The sequence below is a fragment of the Mangifera indica genome, chromosome 20 (assembly GCF_011075055.1).
Source record: "Mangifera indica cultivar Alphonso chromosome 20, CATAS_Mindica_2.1, whole genome shotgun sequence".
NCBI classification, from domain to species: domain Eukaryota; kingdom Viridiplantae; phylum Streptophyta; class Magnoliopsida; order Sapindales; family Anacardiaceae; genus Mangifera; species Mangifera indica.
Genome location: NC_058156.1, coordinates 5,876,164 through 5,894,421, shown reverse-complemented (window position 1 = coordinate 5,894,421; position 18,258 = coordinate 5,876,164). Strand labels below are relative to the sequence as shown.

At 31.7% G+C, this 18,258-nt stretch overlaps 1 protein-coding gene and 1 long non-coding RNA gene across 8 annotated transcripts; both read left to right on the top strand.

Annotated features, from left to right (window-relative positions):
• Positions 1–4,701: 4,701 nt before the first annotated feature.
• LOC123204422 (polycomb group protein EMBRYONIC FLOWER 2-like) lies at positions 4,702–15,569 on the top strand. 7 transcript variants are annotated; one of them, XM_044621061.1, is made up of 15 exons: positions 4,702–4,848; positions 5,559–5,717; positions 6,179–6,234; positions 8,183–8,247; positions 10,411–10,463; positions 10,689–10,742; positions 10,824–10,883; positions 11,523–11,569; positions 11,654–11,787; positions 11,889–12,150; positions 12,828–12,876; positions 13,459–13,542; positions 13,945–14,060; positions 14,249–14,338; positions 15,084–15,569. In XM_044621061.1, exons 2-15 carry the CDS (start codon positions 5,592–5,594, stop codon positions 15,205–15,207), a joined length of 1,320 nt encoding a protein of 439 aa, XP_044476996.1. In that variant the 5' UTR covers positions 4,702–4,848; positions 5,559–5,591; the 3' UTR covers positions 15,208–15,569. The 7 variants fall into 7 exon arrangements, with proteins under 7 accessions (XP_044476996.1, XP_044476995.1, XP_044476998.1 ...); XM_044621060.1 differs by having other exon boundaries at positions 5,553–5,717; XM_044621063.1 differs by having other exon boundaries at positions 4,703–4,848; positions 5,553–5,717; positions 13,981–14,060.
• Positions 15,570–15,951: 382 nt separating this feature from the next.
• On the top strand, positions 15,952–17,789 carry LOC123204219. Its single transcript, XR_006499472.1, has 2 exons — positions 15,952–17,385; positions 17,464–17,789. It is a non-coding gene; the product is annotated as an uncharacterized LOC123204219 (long non-coding RNA).
• Positions 17,790–18,258: the final 469 nt, after the last annotated feature.

Genomic DNA, 18,258 nt, shown 5'->3' with positions numbered 1-18,258 from the left:
AGCCAAGGTCATTCTTGTCCCTTATATTGCTTCTCTTCCAAAGTCTATACTTGTTCCATAGTCTCTTTCTCCTGTAGGAGATTCTCTTCCTCCTACAGCTGATGCTCATGTTCCTCTTACAAGTACTAGCATTAAAAATGCATTTCTTTATGGTAAGCTTAAAAACAAATCTATAAGGAGCAATTGTCTAGCTTTGTTGCTTAGAAGGAGTCTAACTTGGTATATAAACTTTTTCACTCTCTATATGGTTTGAAACAATCTTTTCATGTCTGGTTACGCTTTAATACTATCATTCAAGAGTTTGGTATGGTTAGGTGTGAGTCTGATAATTATGTTTTCTATAGACATATATCGCTAAGGAAATGCATTTATTTGGTTATCTATATTGATGATATTGTCATTAGAACGAGTGATCAATATAGTAATGCATAGTTAAAGAAACACTTGTTTAGCCACTTCTAGACTAAAGATTCGGGATTACTAAGGTACTTCCTTGGTATAAAGGTTACTCAATCCAATTCTGGTATTGTTTTCTCTCAGAGAAAGTATGTATTGAATATTATAGAAGAAATAGAAATGTCAGATTGCAAATTGATGGACTTTCTTATGGATTCTAATTTCAAGCTCTAACCTAGATAGGGGAAACCTCTTGTAGACCCTAGAAAATATCGAAGACTAGTTGGTAAACTTAATTACCTCACTATCACACGACCTAATATTTCCTTTTTTGTCATTGTCATTACTTAGTTTCTACAGATTCTGTGTGATAATCATTGGGATGCGGTTGTTCAAATTTTGAGGTATATCAAAGGTGCACCAAACAAAGGTTTGTTATATAAAAACAAGGGTCATACACAAATTGTTAGATATTCTGATACTGATTGGGTAGACATTTCATCTAATAAATGTTCCACTTCAGGTTTTTGTGTGCTTGTTGGAAGAAATCTAGTATCTTGTAAAAGGAAAAATAAGATGTTGTCAGATCGAGTGCAATGGCCTTAGCAACTTGTGAGCTTATTTAGTTGAAGCAGTTGATCCAAAAGTTGAAATTTGCAGAAGTATCACATATGAAGTTATTTTGTGATGATCAAGTTATCCTCCATATTGCCTCCAACTCGGTGTTTCACGAGATGACTAAGCATGTAGAAATTGATTGTCATTTTATTTGAAAAAAATTTAGTCTAGTTGTATTACTACTAGTCACATCAACTTAAATGACCAACTAGCAAATATTATCACTAAATCTCTCAAGAGTCCTCTTATTAATTTTATTTGTAGTAAGCTTGGTGTATATAATTTATATGCTCTAGCTTGAGAGGGAGTGTTGAGTTGTACAGACCATATTAGACTTAAAATCTATAAAATAGAAAATTAGTTTATTGTATTTCCAATTATAGTTTATTATAACAATATATATAGATATATCCTATTTACTATCGATATATACAAAAATTATTCAAGTCAATATTTCACATAATCCAAGTTGACGAAAACTATCCAATTTTGGATTGCTTACAAGTTACAACATATATGTCTTGGTATCGAGCAAGCAACACGAAACAAATGAATTGTATGGTCCATGGTGTTGTCACTATTACAAAAAAAAAAAAAAATTCTATCTACACAAATATCATATTGATTTATACATTAAAATTGGATTATGTGATACCCACATAAAAGACATTTTGTAGCATGTTTTTTTATCTAAAAGTTGTGTTTCTGTACACATTCTCAACATCTTGTCTATGAGTCTATATAAAAAGGCATATATACATAGAGCTGGGAATTTTTGATATCACATGTTAACTTGACATAGCCTAACACATAAAAAATAAAGTCATGATTGAGTTGTTTGATGCAAAATCTAGTTTGAGTCAATTCAAATATGACTCGATATATTTAGGTCGATGCAAGAGTAACCCAAATTTATCTAAACTAATCCGAATATTTAAAGAAACATTTTCGTAAAAGAATTTGTTATAGGTGAATTGGAAAAATATTAAAAGAAAAGTATCAACAGTAAACCGTTTTCACGAAAGCAATTTGTGGATTCAAACTAGCTTGAGAGACTCCAAATGGCCTTGTTGTTGAGTGTTTTGATCAATTCAAGAGAAAAGAGGTGAGATTTATGTATGACAATAATTTCAGTTTGCATGCAAAAATTTTGAAATGTCACAATTAAATTGATTGACTTGAAACTTGATTTTTTGGGCTAAAACTACAAACTACTAAACTTTTTGTCTTTGTCTTTTTGAAATCAATTCTTGTTAACCCTTACTTTTACTAAAGACATCCTTTACTATGGTATAATTAATCACTCCTCATTTGTTCATGGAAAGAAAATTGTAACTAATAGAGTAACTCCACAACCTACATTTAAATATGACATGATATCTTCCCAAGATTTCATGTATTGACAATCTCACCACTATAAAAATAGCTAAAGATGATAATTCAAGAGAAAGAATATATGTTAATTCATTGTAAATCCTTATATATTGCATATAGTTAGAGATGACAAAGAGGTGGGGTTAGCTCGAGGCATGGCTTAGACCCTAATTTTTTTTGCTCGGTATAGAAGGGTTGTGCTAGGCCCACAAGCTATTTGGGTTGTGTTGTAGGCCAGCCCGACCCGACCTGGCATTGTAGTTGTATATAAAAAATGAAAAAAAAAAAATTATTGCATAACATCTTTGTAAAGCCTAGCCAACTTTAAATTTTAAAATTTTTTTATATAAACTCCCCCCTCCCTCATCAACTCTCCAAGACACATCCAAAACATAATTTTTTAATCTCTTTCTACATTTTCTTCGTTCAATTTCAATTTCAATCTCTCTCTCTGCATTTTCTTCATTTATTATTATTGTTTCTTTGTGTTTGGTTTTTTAATTAAAAAATAATTTTTTTAAAAAATAATTATTAAACTTTACTGATCTATATTTCTATATTTATTTTCAAATTAATACAATCAAAGATTGTAAATGGTAGAGTGATCCTCTAAATAATATTTTGTTCATATTTTCAAATGATATAAAATCATTTTTTATTACTAATTGACATATTTAATTAAAGGAGACTTTTTATTTTATCAATGATGTTCCGTTAAAACTTGTTTTCTTTAATTGCGTCTTTTTGACTTATTTGACGCTTGAAATTCGAGACAATTATTGATCATACGCTCTGCTAATAAGAATAATTGAGAAACTTGTGCACATGGCCTTCAAACAATGTCACCCATTTTTTTTTTTTTACCTGTTATTTCTACTATTTTCTTAATGTTTACTAACAACTTACTTTCTATTTTGTTTATCTAATTTTATTAATTGTTATTTTTCTTAAAATATTTTAATAATAAAAAAACTTAATATGTTCTAAATGGAAAATGTATGTAACTAATTTGAATGATTTCACTTTGTAGACTCGATTGACTAGAAATAAGTGCAATGTAAACATTATAAGATAGATCTTGTAGAAACAAATAAGAGTTTTTATTTGTTTCTACAAGGTCTCGCCTACAGTGTTTACATTGTACCAATTTATGGTCAATTGAGCCAATAAAAGTGTAGTAATCTCAATCATTTGAAGACTTTTTTCGTTTAAAACATATTAAATTTTTTTATCAAAATATTCTAAAGAAAAATAATAATTAATAAAATTGGAAAAACAAAATAAAAACTAAGTTGTTTATAGACATCAAGAGAATATTGATAATAGTGGATATAACAAAAATATGAGAAAGGTTACTATTTAATGACCACCGTGCGAGTTACTCGATTCTTCTTATTGGTAGAGTATGAACACCAATATTTTCAAATGACATGTAAACTGTCCTCAAGCCTCAAAATTTTCACCCTAGGAATAAAATTGTTTCTTGCTCATGTTTAAGTTGTGAGGTTGATTCCTTTTCCCATCTTTTCAGTGTGAACACCTGTTAAAAAAAAAAACAAACAAAGAAACCTTGTCAAATGGTTATAAAATCATTACGTTAGTTCATCTATTCTCCTCCAATGTCTCACTTACTATACACCTTGGCTTAGCCTATTTTGAAGAAAAAGCCGAAGAGCAACTATAATGCACCAATGCAGAAAAACACAACAGCAATCAGAACTAAAGGCCTATCCCTAGAATCCAACTGAATGTAAAATATGTGCAATCATAATGCTGACTGCCTCAATAAGTGTCAAGGACCATTAAGACTAAACAAAATAAGCAATACAAAACCACTATTTCATCAAAGTTTAAATTTTGAATCCTTCGAAACACGTTAGACACAAAGATACATTAAAAAAATCATAAATTCGATCCGATTTTTTAAAAGTCAACCCTAATAAGATTTGAAGTAATATTTATATAAAAACTCATAAACTTAATCTGATTTTTTTCGTATCGTATTATATTAAGTTAATAAATTGTGTCAAATTTTGTTAGAGTTTAAATAAAAAATCCTTAATGTATACTTTTCTTGGAAACAATATTTACTAGTGAATCTGCAAACAGTGTGATCACAACAAGTAATATCCATTCAGTTTTAATATTAATTAAGTGACCCATTGGAGATATTAATACCCAGTTGCAATTTCAAAAACCTATGAATTTGTTATGATTAAAAAATATAGAACATTATGTTTGTGCTTCTAATAGAACTTTACCTTAAAAAGGTCCTTTATTGAATAGGCCCAACCCGATTTAGAATTGGTCCAATTCTTTGCCATAGTCAAACAATGGCCCGCAGCGTAGCAAACAGCCACTTGCCAAGTGATTTCCGTTAAGCCACCTAACGGATCCTTTTTCAGCTGGACGGTGTTCCCAACCTCCAATTTCGATTTCTCCTGCAAATTTTCCGATCTGGTAACTCTTTACCCATGGTTCCTGCAGTTATCTTATTCAGCATCAAATAGATTATCGATTCATGTTTCATCTTCAGAGTCGAAAATTTAAAATTTTTTCTAGGTTAATGTAGGTTAGTTCATTGTTTCTTATTCCGTAAAGATTGCTTAGGTATAATTTGTTTAGTTATTTTGAAATTAATTGAACTCAATTATGAATTGAAACTCGCTATTAGTTGAGGTTGCATTCACAAATCGTTGTTCTAACCGTTTGGCTATAATCTCCTTGCACATGCACATCATTGGATAACTATGATTTAAGTCGCACTTGTCTTGTTTTTGGCTAAGTTGTTGTCACGGCTATGTAACAGTCTGAATCATGTAACTTTTTGACTCTTATGCTCTTACGTTAGAATTAATTTGGTTATGTTCTACATTATTTGCTATTATGGAGCATCCATGATGAAAGTAATGCTGTAAACCCAAAACTTTCTGATTATTTTTCTGGATGAAGTATGTCTTGGATGTATTATGATATTTCAGCTTTTATGATTAAATCTCTTTGGCTAATGTTTTTAAATTCATAAAAAAAACAGTATGTTCATACAAGTATGATTAATTATTTCTTTCTTGATCATAACTGGATAAAAGTAGTGATTGAGGGAAAGAATTACAAGTTTTGATGCTTTTTCCTTTGTTTTTTTGATCACGAAGCTTTGTTCCTAGATGCAGCTTTAGTTGGGTTGAAGTTAGAGTGTAGATCAGATGTGCCATCAAACTTCTTGTGGGTGTTTGTCTGCTGAAGAGGCAGCTACTGGTGAAGAGAGCCTCTTGATATATTGCAAGCCTGTTGAATTGTACAATATTCTACGATGCCGTGCTCAACACAATGTAATATTTTGCATTTTCTTGTAGAAGCTATGGTTTTCTTTATCTTTGTTTGTGCTCTATATGCCTAACTAACTTTTTGCATTATTTTTGAAGTTTCACAAGAGAATTTTCCTCTTATAAAAAAGAAACGTTATTGAATAATCCCTTGTAGGAATTTGGTAAAGTATGCTTTCCCATTTTAAATCTCATTTGTTTAACTGGTTTATAGACTCTGGATTTGTAATTGTTGACAGAAAATGGTTGTTTGGTCATGCCAATCTGACTCATGACTTAATAGATTTCAGATCAGGACTAACGTTGTTTGAGCTCATTGTTATTGTTTGTTGTCGAGCACTTAATATTAGGTGCCAATTACATATTGGCATGTCAATTTTGGAAACATGCCAATTCTCAATTTCTTGTCTCCTCTTTTTGAGAGGCATTCTCTGTATGCTTTCTGATCAGTGCATTCTGTGTTGCAGCCTTCATTTCTTCGAAGAACTTTGCAATACAAAATGCGAGCAAAGCGCAAAAGGGGGTATTACTTTCCGTCTTGACATGCCTTTATTTTTCCATGGTACTAAAGATACAAAATTGAATTAATTGATGAGGGATCAAGACTTTTCAAAAGATGGAGAAGCCAAGGCAAGAGCATGGAAAGGAAACAAATCAAGAAGAATGCACAACAAAGTCCAAATGGCCGAAAAAATGGCATGAGATGATGTCAATCGAAAGGGAAAAAAATAAATTTATGTTTTGTAGGATCACTTTCTTTGTTAGGATTACAACTGGTTAGATTAATTTTCCTAAAAGTAGTTATCTTATTCCTTGTCAAGATTAGATGTTAATACTATTTAGGAAAAGTGTTTTAAGTTTAATTAAAGTAAAAGTCCTTATGAGTTAGTTTTTCAATTTGTCAGAGAGTCCTAATCTATTTATTGGTTTTAATGTGGTTAGAAAGATATTTAGGAGTTCTAATGAGTTTAGGAAGCTGGGTTATAGAGTCCAAGTCTTAATTAAAGTTAGTTTCCCTAAAGGATAAGTTTCTTAGAGTTTAAAAACTAGTCAAATTAAAATATTCTATTTTGAGTAGAGTTAGTCTTCTTTGATAGTTATCCTTGTGTATTTTTGGAATAAGTTTTTTATTTTAACTAAGAGAATTACAATCCTATGTAAAGGGGCTTGAGTCTTCGTAATTTTCATTCAATTAAATTAAATTCAATTCATCATCAATAAAATTTCGATTTGAGTTTTTCTTTTAAGATGTGTTTTGTGATTATTGTATTGAATTCTTGTTTATCAACACTAGTCGTTCTTGTGAACGATATCATGACCTATTCAGCGCTTGTCTTGCATCATTAATCAATCGTACCTGCATGTGTATGCTACTTATATATGTATGTGTGCATGTGATGGTTAATTTGTTGGTGTTGAAGTGTGTTATATTAAGCCTATTGGGATTTTGTTCATATCATATGCCCATTAATCATGATAACTATTTAATCTTGGGGGTATAACAAAAAGATAGAACAAGAGCCACAATATCTCATGTCATGCAATTGGGGATAGAGCTAAACAGGGCATTCACAGAGAGTGTTACCTTTCTTCTTGATAAAAGTTTAATCTGATTTTGTTCAAACAAGTATAAGGGAGTATAATTTTTTAGAATGTCAAAGGCACAAGATCTAGCTTGAATTTATGCATTACAACTTTGCTTAATAAGACCTGGTTCTTTCTTAAGGTCAGCTTATAACTCTATTTGTAGGATTCTTTACCTTTTTAAGTTTGTGAAATTTTTTACCATTGCAAAAGAAGTCAACCCTTTCAGATTTCTCAGAACTTGGAATTGTGTGATCCCTATGGTCCAATACTTGTTCTGGGTTGTTTGAATGCATGAAATGCTGTTAAGATTTCTTTTTCTTTCAGTAATGATTTTCTTTCACCATGAATTTATAAGAAGAAATGTGTTCATTGGCTATACTGTTAATTCACTTTTATTAGTTTTCTATATCAATCATCAACTAATACTACTTGCCTACCAAAAAGCAAAGAAACTTTATACTTTGAAACTTTGTTGTTTTCCCTTCTGTAAAACCATGGTTGTGTCTAGGGCTGGATTTAAACTGAGCTCGAACGAGCCGCCCTAAATGAGCTCGAGCCTATAATTTCGAGCACGAGCTCAAGTTGTTCGTCAAATTCGTAAATTAAAAATTTTGATACAAAACGATATCGTTTTACCTAATATATATTAAAACGATATCGTTTTAATAGTGAGTTAGTTAAAGCTCAAGCTCGAATCGAGCTACAGCTTGAAACGAGCCAAACTCAAGCTCAAGCTCATTTGCAACGAGCTCAACAAGCCTGAGTTCCATTTTTGCAAACTGAGCTGAGCTTGAGCTCGGTTTAGCTCGACTCGGCTCGAATCCAGCCCTAGTTGTGTCACATGGTATGCTTTTGCTTAATGTAGTTGGCTTAATCTTGTTCAGGTTGCGGGCTGAAACTGTAGTTTTCAACTATAGGGACTACAGCAACATGCTTCAAAAAACTGAAGGTATTTTGCCTTTCAATTATTGTAACTTGTCTTTTTTAACTTATTCTACATTTAATTATTTGTGAAGTTCAATCAAATTTGGAGAGGTTATCTTGCTAAATACTTCTAATTATTTCTTTTTTTCTGTCTCCATTAATCACTTCCTTGTGGCGATAATGACCATATATTCAATAAGTACTTTTTATGCTATTATATGTTTGTTTATATAATGACACTCCTAAAATGTATTAATGCATAAGAAAATAAGTTTTCTTTTTTATATTATTTTTCTTATTAATTTATTAACATGGAGATTAGATACTGAGGGATGAGATGGTTGGATTGCAGATGGAAAATTGGAAAATAAATGGATTGGAGAAATAAATATTCTTAACCATAAGTTATACCTAGAAGTTTACGTGCTATTCTTATTTTCTTTTTTATTTGTTAACGATCTTAGTCGCTTGCAGCCTTCGTAGTAGTAGTAAGGTCTACGAGGGCGTTAGGATCAAATAAATAAATAAATAATTTGATTTGATTATAGTATATTTATGATATGATATTTGATTTAATTTAGATAATATTTGGATTTGAACTTTAAAATATTGGAATTATAAATATGAGTGATTGGCATTGAGAATAGGGGAGGAAAAATATTTGTTATTTGGGTATTTGGACAATCATTGGCTGATAGAGAGACTACGACCTTAGGGGAGGAGTTGACACCTCTTATTTGTTGTCAATATTATTTATTTAATAAAATATTTATATTGGGTTTTTATCAATGCAATATCAGAGCAATATGATTCTAAGAATGAGGATAGTTGATATGATGCAAGATGAAAATGGAAGATGGAGGTTTGTTTGACAATTGACGCAATTGGAGATCCAAACAATGTGGGTGGATGGAATTTGTTTTCATTGTGAAAAAATAAAAAAAACCCAATCACAACTGTGAATATATGTCATGGGTGGCTTTTATGGTGGAAGAGGACGAATTGGATGAAGATGACATTGTAATTGTATTTGTCAAGAAACAAGAAGAAAGAGAAACCCATTTTGTTGAAATGGAAGATTCTGACTAGGAAATTGAGGAAGACAATGAGATTGAAGCTCAACCACTATCGTCACTGTCTGAGGAGGAAGGTGAGAAAGTCATAAAAAAGCCTATGATTGACAACAAAGACAATGAGATTAAAATTGGACTAGGAGTTCTTGTGGTGGATGATATTGGATTTGGTGAGAGAAAGGTTCTAAGATTGGGATTTGAAGCACATATGACCGTACTTAAGATGAACAATATCAAAGTAGTGTTTTTGGCAATGACAAACAACATGGAGTTGTTGTTTCCGCCCAATGGCAAAATAGGAGGGGTTTTTTCAAATTGGGTAAGTAGAAATGTTTAAAAAAAAAATCTCCAAATGATCACCACCTTGAGAACAAGGTGGTTTTCAAAAGAGCGGGTAATATTAGGATCAAATAAATAAAAATAATAATAAATTAATGATATATATTTAAATTAGGATAATATATTTGAGTTAATTATAGGATATTTATGATAGGATAGTTGATTTGATTAGGTTGAATATTGGATTTAATTAGGATAAATATTTGATTTTTTAGATAATATTTGAAATTGAACTTTAAAATATTGGAAATATAAATATGAGTGATTGGCATTGAGGATAAAGGAGGAAAAAAATTTGTTATTTGGGTATTTGGATAGCCATTGGCTGTTAGAGAGGCTACGACCTTAGGGGAGGAGCTAACACCTTTTATTTGTTGTCAGTATTATTTATTTAATATAATATTTCTATTGGGTTTCTACCAGAGGGGATTTTAATAACTGAGAGGATTTTTACCTTTAGATCTATATGAAATGGATTTTCTCAGGTGAAACAAATCAACATGCATATATATACCATATAATCACTTTGAAAGTTATCTTTTAACAATTAACAAGCTTGTGTATATGTCTATTTTTTACCAATTGTGATCAATTTGAGGCTTATCTTTAATTATCAACTGATGTGCATATCTTTTAGTGTTGTATTTCCTTGATAAATTGTGGAATGTGATTTGGAGTCAGCATTTTCTCTCCTTTGTTTATAGTAAATGTAATTGTTTTTATTGAAACTAAAATTTACTGAGGTGCTAATTAGCTTTTAATTTTTAAAAATGCAGTAACTGAAGACTTCTCTTGTCCATTTTGCTCAATGCAATGTGCAAGCTTCAAGGTGGATATTAAATCTAAGATTAGTACTTATCTTTGTTATTCCATTTATGGTTTTCAAGTTTGTGACAAGCCTATTGAAATTTCAGTTTGCCGATTGATCTACACTAATGTTTTTGTATTTGTGTTATGGATTGGTTAGATAGAAGAATAGTTAATTGTTTATACAAAATCTGTAGCCAATTGCTTTATCTGATACTAAAAATGAAGTTTGAACTTTTGCTTTCAGGGTTTGCGGTGTCATTTGCACTCTTCACATGAGTTGTTCAACTTTGAGTTTTGGGTTGGTAATTTTGAATATCAAGTCACTTGCTGCTCATTGAGCCCTTGTGGAAGAGCGTGTTGTGAAACATTTGTTTTGTAGGTAACTGAAGATTATCGAGCAGTGAATGTCTCTGTGAAAATTGATACACTAAGATCCGAGGTAGTAATATTTTTCTTTATAGTTGAACATTCAAATTGCCTTCTGCATTAGTTATGGTTGAGCAAAATCAACTCAAAGGCTACTTTTGTCATTTTCATTTTTAATTACCACAAGCCTCACACACCCTTCTCCATCTAAAAATACTGGATTAATGTATCCTCATCCAAGAGTTTTATCAGGGAGATTTGGTGCTATATGTTTTTTTCCACTACAAAAGATTTAACCAATAGTATTATTTACTTTGAGACACATAAAGCTCATTTGATGGCTGGTCCTTGTTTTGACTTATAATCTTCACATGAAGCTCTCTGTTCCCTGGGGACTCATTGTTTTGATGCAGATAAATCTGTAGAAAGAGAATATTAATTATTTAGAATACTGGAAGTTCCTTTTTTCAAGAATCTTTACCTGTGCTTCTCCCCATTAATGTTATCGATACAACTGGAAACGTTTGCTGTTAAATGCATTGTCAGTGGCACAAAATTGCTTTTGACTTGCAAATCATTGTTTTATGTATTGCCCTTTCTCATCATATAGGTGTAGTTCTGTACATCTTTTGATCTTCTAGTTTGGTAAAAGCAATTTCTCCTACCAATGAACTTGAATAAGTCATATCCTATCTATATGTTCTTTTTACAGGTGGTTGCAGGTGGAGTAAAGCCACAACAGCAGCCATTCTTTTTTTGGTAGGTTTCATTCCTCTGCCTAAACCTATTCGCTTTTCAGCATTAATATGGAGATTTGAGAAGCAAAGTGGATTGTTTATACAGCTCAAAGCCACGAAGACGAAGACCTAAGGGCCTCACTCAGAGTGAGAGATATGTCAACATAGAATTTCTAGAGTTGGATTCACCCAAATTACCCACAGACGAGCTAGACAGGGAATTCTCTGAGAAGAACGATGGTAGTCAATATTTTTCTTGATGATCCTTATAGCTTGTTTAATAGTATCCTTCTGGAAATCTGCAAACTAACATCATGGCTTGGATGTTTATCACTCTGAAGGTGATAAGGTTTCCAAGTCTTCCAATGGGAAAAAATTGCAAAATGGAAGGGATGCAAACCAAATTTCTGGTTTTGATGTAGCCGAAAGTATTGAACGTGTTGCATCCAGTTTCAATGTTCCAGGTGTTTCAATTGCCATGGCTCAATCTTCTGTGGACCATGAATGTGTTAAATCATTGTCTGGAAGTGAGGCTACAGCTCCTGCTATACTTCATGTTGTAAAATCTAGGAAGTTAACCACAGAACGGTCAGACCCTAGAAAGTACGTTTGACAAGTTTGCAGTTTCTTTCCATGTTTCTAAACCCTAATCATGTCCTTTGTTTTCCTTCTAATTTAGTTTTTTTAGGCATCTTACTTCGCCATCTTCTGAATATATAATTAAGCACATAATGTTTGGATGCCTCCATAAATGGCTTTCACAGATGGCACTGTCTTCTGTTTTAAGTGCACTCTATATTTTAAAACACCGATGACTTTCACAGACTTATCTTAGTTTGTCAGCATTTGATGAATATTTATATTCTCCAAAATGGCAAAGTTATTTTACTACTGCTCCATTATGCTGACCAAAGTTACCTTTGTCATTTCCCAATGCACATTCGCTTCCTACTCTCTCTCTCTGTGTTTATTTTTTATGAAGAAAGAAATATTATGAAATTCCAAATCTTCTATTCAATGCAGTGTGCCATAACTAGTTATCTTACCTTTATTTACTTAGTAGTCAAGTAGAATTGTTTTATTAGTGATTAACCTACCTTCTAGTAGAGATTCTTTTTATTTTCTTTCATTGTTGTTTTTAACTTTCTTTCTATATTTGTTGAACTCATGGAGATAAATTTGCATTGTAGGAAGTTTTTTTTTTTTCTTTGTTTATTTCACTTATCTAATGATAGTTCTTGTATGTGCTTATTCATTTTTTACAACTGAAATTGTTGCAGCCGTGTACTTCTCCACAAGCGGCAGTTCTATCATTCTCACCGAGTTCAGGTGACTAACAATGTAGATTTATTTGATATTTTTTTCTATTTGTCCATCCACCACCGTTTTCTTGAGCTACTGCTCTTGTGATGCATATCTGTGTTGTAGGCTCAGCTTTCTTAAGCTTTTTATATTGGGAATAAAGATTATATGTATAAGTTTCCGTATTGAGAATATAAGCTAAAATAAGCTGCCCATAGGAAATAATTTTAAGGTGTTAATGCACATATAGAGAATGGAGTTTCCTGATTTAAACCCAGAACCAATAGAAATCGAAGTTCTGTAATCCTCAGTCAGGCTATAGCTGTTTATGAACAGTGGAAATGACTTTTAGGGATAATTGATTTTCTTCAAAGTCAAGAGAGCATTGGTTTCCCATACTGTTATATGTCTATTTTGTGAGTGTCTTATGATATTTATTGCTATTGACTTTCTATTTATCTCATGCATGTGGAACGGTTGTTATCGCATAATTTACATAGCTGCTTTAATAAATAGAATGTCTGATAATTTCTAGCAACTGCTAGAAGTTTATACCTTTGTTTAATTTAACCTCTTTCCATTGATTTAAAATACTCCTTTTGAATGAAGCCAATGGCAATAGAACAAGTAATGTCAGATCAAGATAGTGAAGATGAAGTTGATGATGACATTGCAGATTTTGAAGATCGAAGGGTATGTCCAGTGATCTGTCATCTTAATTCTGCTTGTTTCTTAGTTGAAATTCTTCTTACTGTAATAGAACTTGCTCTTCTTTGCTATCAAATTAATGTGGAACTAGTTGAAAAAAATTATGAAGTGTAAGGCTTCTGTCAAGAAGAGTTTACTTTTCTTGTAATACAAGAACTCGAGTCAATAGTTACATGTTTTGGGTGCTTATTTTCACCAATTTTAACTCACTGGCCTTGAAATTGCAATGAATTGTATGTCATCATAAAAAAAGGTTCATATTCTGACCCTTTAAGTAGTAATTTGATCCTGTTTACTTCCAATGTATGGGAATTTCACTTTGTTTTGTCTCCTCTTATATATAGCAAGTTTTCACTTTTGAATGAGTTGTTTTAATTGCATTGTTAGGAACCTGGAAAATATTATAATATTGTCATATCGCAGATGCTTGATGATTTTGTTGACGTTAGCAAAGATGAGAAGCAACTTATGCATCTTTGGAACTCATTTGTGAGAAAGCAACGGTAGCTATTGTTTACCTCTTCCAGCTTTCTATCTTTATTTTTCAGTTCTTTCATATTATTTTTCCTTGTCATCTTTTTTGGTTTGCCAAGATGTTGGGGGAAGTCAATGGGATCTGAGATGCACCACTTTATGATGCTCTATATTATCTGGTTTTTAGCTTAAAAAGCTATAATCGCTATTTTGGCAGGGTCCTGGCAGATGGTCACGTTCCTTGGGCTTGTGAGGCATTTTCCCGAGTTCATGGACAGGAGCTGGTCCTTTCTCCAGCACTGTTTTGGTAGTTTCCTTGCATTAGTTCTGTCCTCTTTGCTCTTGTTTTTTATTTAAGTTAGTGCAAGCTTTTGCTGCTCAACATATAGTAAAGGACCTATTAAAGTTCATTGACTATGCCTAGGCTAGCTATTCATGATGTCAGTGGAATGGTATTCATCCTGCCTGATTGAAACCAATAGATGATCTAATATATTAAGGAAACTCATGATGCAGACACTCAAACAAAGCCGCAAAAATGTCATTCAAATTATGTTTTGTGTATCTCAGAAATTTTAATATCTTTTGAAGGTTTTTTTAAACAAAATCATGGGTTTTACTTGATCTGTTAGAACTTTACTTGTACTGGAACTAGTTTCAATAGTTCTTAAATTAAAAGTTGAATAAAAAGAGGAGGGCTGGGGTGGGTTTGGTTTAGAACCAGTTTTCACTATGGTCCAGTTGTCTTTCCTGTAGAATTCAGAAAGTGACATTTGAATGCTGTATTAAACTACTATATAGAATGTTATTAATTGCTATCTATCTGATTGGTTGTGGCATTCTGATGGTATGCTTTGTTGTATGCAAGGAGATCATCTATGCCCCTCCTCTAATGATGTTATATTTATTTTGAGTCTTGCATGTCAACCTTGAAACTTTTTATTTCTTGGTTGCATTATTCTTCTGTGCTAGATGACCTAGTTTAAGTTATCTCGATATTTTATCATTTCTAGAACATCCTTATGTGAAGTATCAATTATTAATGGACTCAGGTGTTGGAGGCTATTCATGATCAAACTCTGGAATCATGGCCTTCTTGATGGAGGCACAATGAACAACTGTAACCTGATTCTGGAAAGATGCCAGGATGAGGGATCAGATGTAGCTAAAAGCTGAAGAAGGGACGGGTAACTATTACTTAAAAGAAAATAGGATAGAGTGCCATTAATTTCTGCTGTGACCCCATTTTCTCTCTCTCTCTCTCTCTCTCTCCCATTCTTCCCCTCGCTCGCATATATATATTGGTAGATTAGAGAGTCGTTGAATATTCTTTCCCATACACAAAGAATGGACATGGGAACTTACCTTTTCGGTGTTGTGATCTTATTCAATATGGGTCTTAAGCAGCCTGTTCATGTTACTGATCAATTCATTCTAAATTTCACCACAAATTGATCTACTAGTTGTAGTCATACCATGCTATGTAAAGCTACTGTTAATTTTATCTAACACAATACATTCTTGAATTTTTACACAAATTGATTCTTACCCATGACATGCTTTGTAAGCTACTTTTGATTTGATCTAAGAACAGTAAAGTGGCTGCTCTAAAGCTGGCTTAGGAAATCTTGTTTTACTCTTTGGGGCTGTTTGGTTTGCTTTTGGTTTGTAAGTAATAAAAAAAATTTGATAATTTTCTATTATTAATGATATTGTAGTAGATAATATAAGAAGTAATGTGATTAACATTTTTATCTTAAGTATTAAAATATTAGTAATCTTGATTTTGTTATAATTATGTTTTACTTATAAATTTTTTTAAGACAAAATTTTTTTTATTTTTAATTAACATAATAAATAATAAGAAAAATATTTTAAAATAATTATATTTAAAAATATTTAAGTAAAATAATGTTTTAATATTTTTTTTATTATTTCTGATTAAGCACTATAATTATTTATATTTATTAATTTTGTCAAATATAATAATAATTTATATCTATTAATTTTTAAATAATCTATCTCTAAAGTAATTTTAGGTGTTAATCTTGTTTTCGTGGGAAAAACTGTAGGGACAAAGTTAGTTGAGAGTCTTTTCCAATTATACTTGCAATTTGCATAATCTTTTTACCAACAATTTTAGTATACTCATTCGTAAAAGGAGTTGACACAAATATAACTAATTCGAGACTGATAATTTTTCAAAATATACAGGTTTTATTATGGAAAAAAAAAAAATATAACTGTAAATTTTAATGAATTACTGATTATATTCTTAATGGAATAATATATGATATATTTCTTATTTATAACATGAGATTATGTTAAACTGTACAAGATTAGATAGTCTAGTATTTAACAGTCTTATTAAAACATGTGAGATCGTGCTACATTAGTAGTCTAGCATTTTTAGATTTATTTTATTATTGTTAATTTTCTGTTAAAGTGATTATGTGAAATCATATGAATTTATGGTTAAACCTACTTTTTAAATAAAATCTGGAATTAGTTAAAATAATAATATTCGGAAGAATGTCTCTATTTTATTTTGTTTTTTATTAATGACTATTATATGCCATTTTACCTCTTTTTTTTTTTTTTTTTGTTTATATATTCAAATAGTACCTTCTAATAATGCACGTAAAACCCTAGACTTATTTTGAAAGAAGGTTTACAAAATATTAAAATATCTGATATAAGCCAAGTAGAATGATATGGATGGCATTTTTGCAACTTTGGAATTGCTCCCATGGCTTAGGACCCAGTAAGATTATGAGACCAGCTATTATTTCCGAGATTAATCCTTTACCAACAACGATACATCGACGAATTTTGCAACTAATGACAACGGCCCTCCTTCATTATAGCATCAAAATACCACAAGCATTAACTGAGACAAGGGATTTTGAAATCTAAGTGGATTTACAAGCCTTACTGAAACAAAAGATACTATCAATTAAAGTCCTTTTCTGGGGTTTCAATATTCAAGTCAGGAAGGTGCGACCTTTGTCTTATCATTGACTCCATTCGATTTATTCTCAACTGGGTCAGTGGCCTGTGGCGCCAAGGATTTCTGTAGTTTCACTGCAGTTCTTCTAAAAGATTATGAGAGGATGATCATCTGTCTTTTTGCTGGCCATGGGGGAGCTGCTCAGTTGGATAGATTGAGCGGTCTATTCCTCCATATTGATCTCCCTCCAACTGGGCTTTTAGGGACAACGGAGAGTTGGTCCTGGGCATTTGTCTAGTTATGGAGATGATATAGGACTGCATTTCTCAAAATGAATGGGCAAAAGATATCATGGTATGATGACTTCTGTAAAACTACAACAATTTGTGGAGGATGGTACAAGGGTAATTTCTATTTTCCTTATTCTTATGCCTTCATTCTTCGTATTTCTTTCTCAATCGTGATCTTGTATCTGTTTATAGGCCATTGGTAAATCACCGCTTCTTTCCCATGAAGCATACGTGAGCATGACTATTCCCAAGAATTAGAAAGTCTCAAGGATCAAGTATCTTCTCCAAAAAGAGTGATGACAGAGAACATTGAGCGATTTGAAGCTCATGTAGAGCAATTTAGAGCCAGAAAGGATTCTTTGATGAAAGACTTGTCTTTTTTTCTGTGAGTGTCAATGGCAGCAAGATGATTAGATGCATGTTTTTGGGGCTTGAAATGACTGTTTTTTCTTCTGCCATTTATTTTCATGTAACACCAATTGGGTTAATACAATTAAGTTGCAAAATATGTTCCATAACTCTACAATTTACTGTTACATTCTTAATGGGAGGATGCATATTTAAGCTTTCTAGAGGTCCTTGGGAGGGTGATTTTTTTCTTAAGAGCATGCATACACCATCATTCTATAAAAATCAGATCACCTGGAAGACACAACATACAAGAATGTTTAATTAGTTTATTCAACTGCGAATTCTTCAAAAAATGGTAGAAGGTTAGTGTTTATATTCCATAAATTATAATCTTTGATTTTATCTTGCATATTTCTGTTTCTGTGCATAGAGAGAGATCATATTTATGTCTAACATTTGGTATAAGAGCATCTATGATCTCTGTCTTGCCTTGTTGTTGGATTGTCATGGATTTTATGTTTAATTCAATTTTGCTTTAAAGAGAGAAAATTTATTTTAGACATTTTTTTGCTTGAAATTATTGTTTATATGAATTCTACATGAAAATCTTAGAATTTTGATATATAGAACATCAAA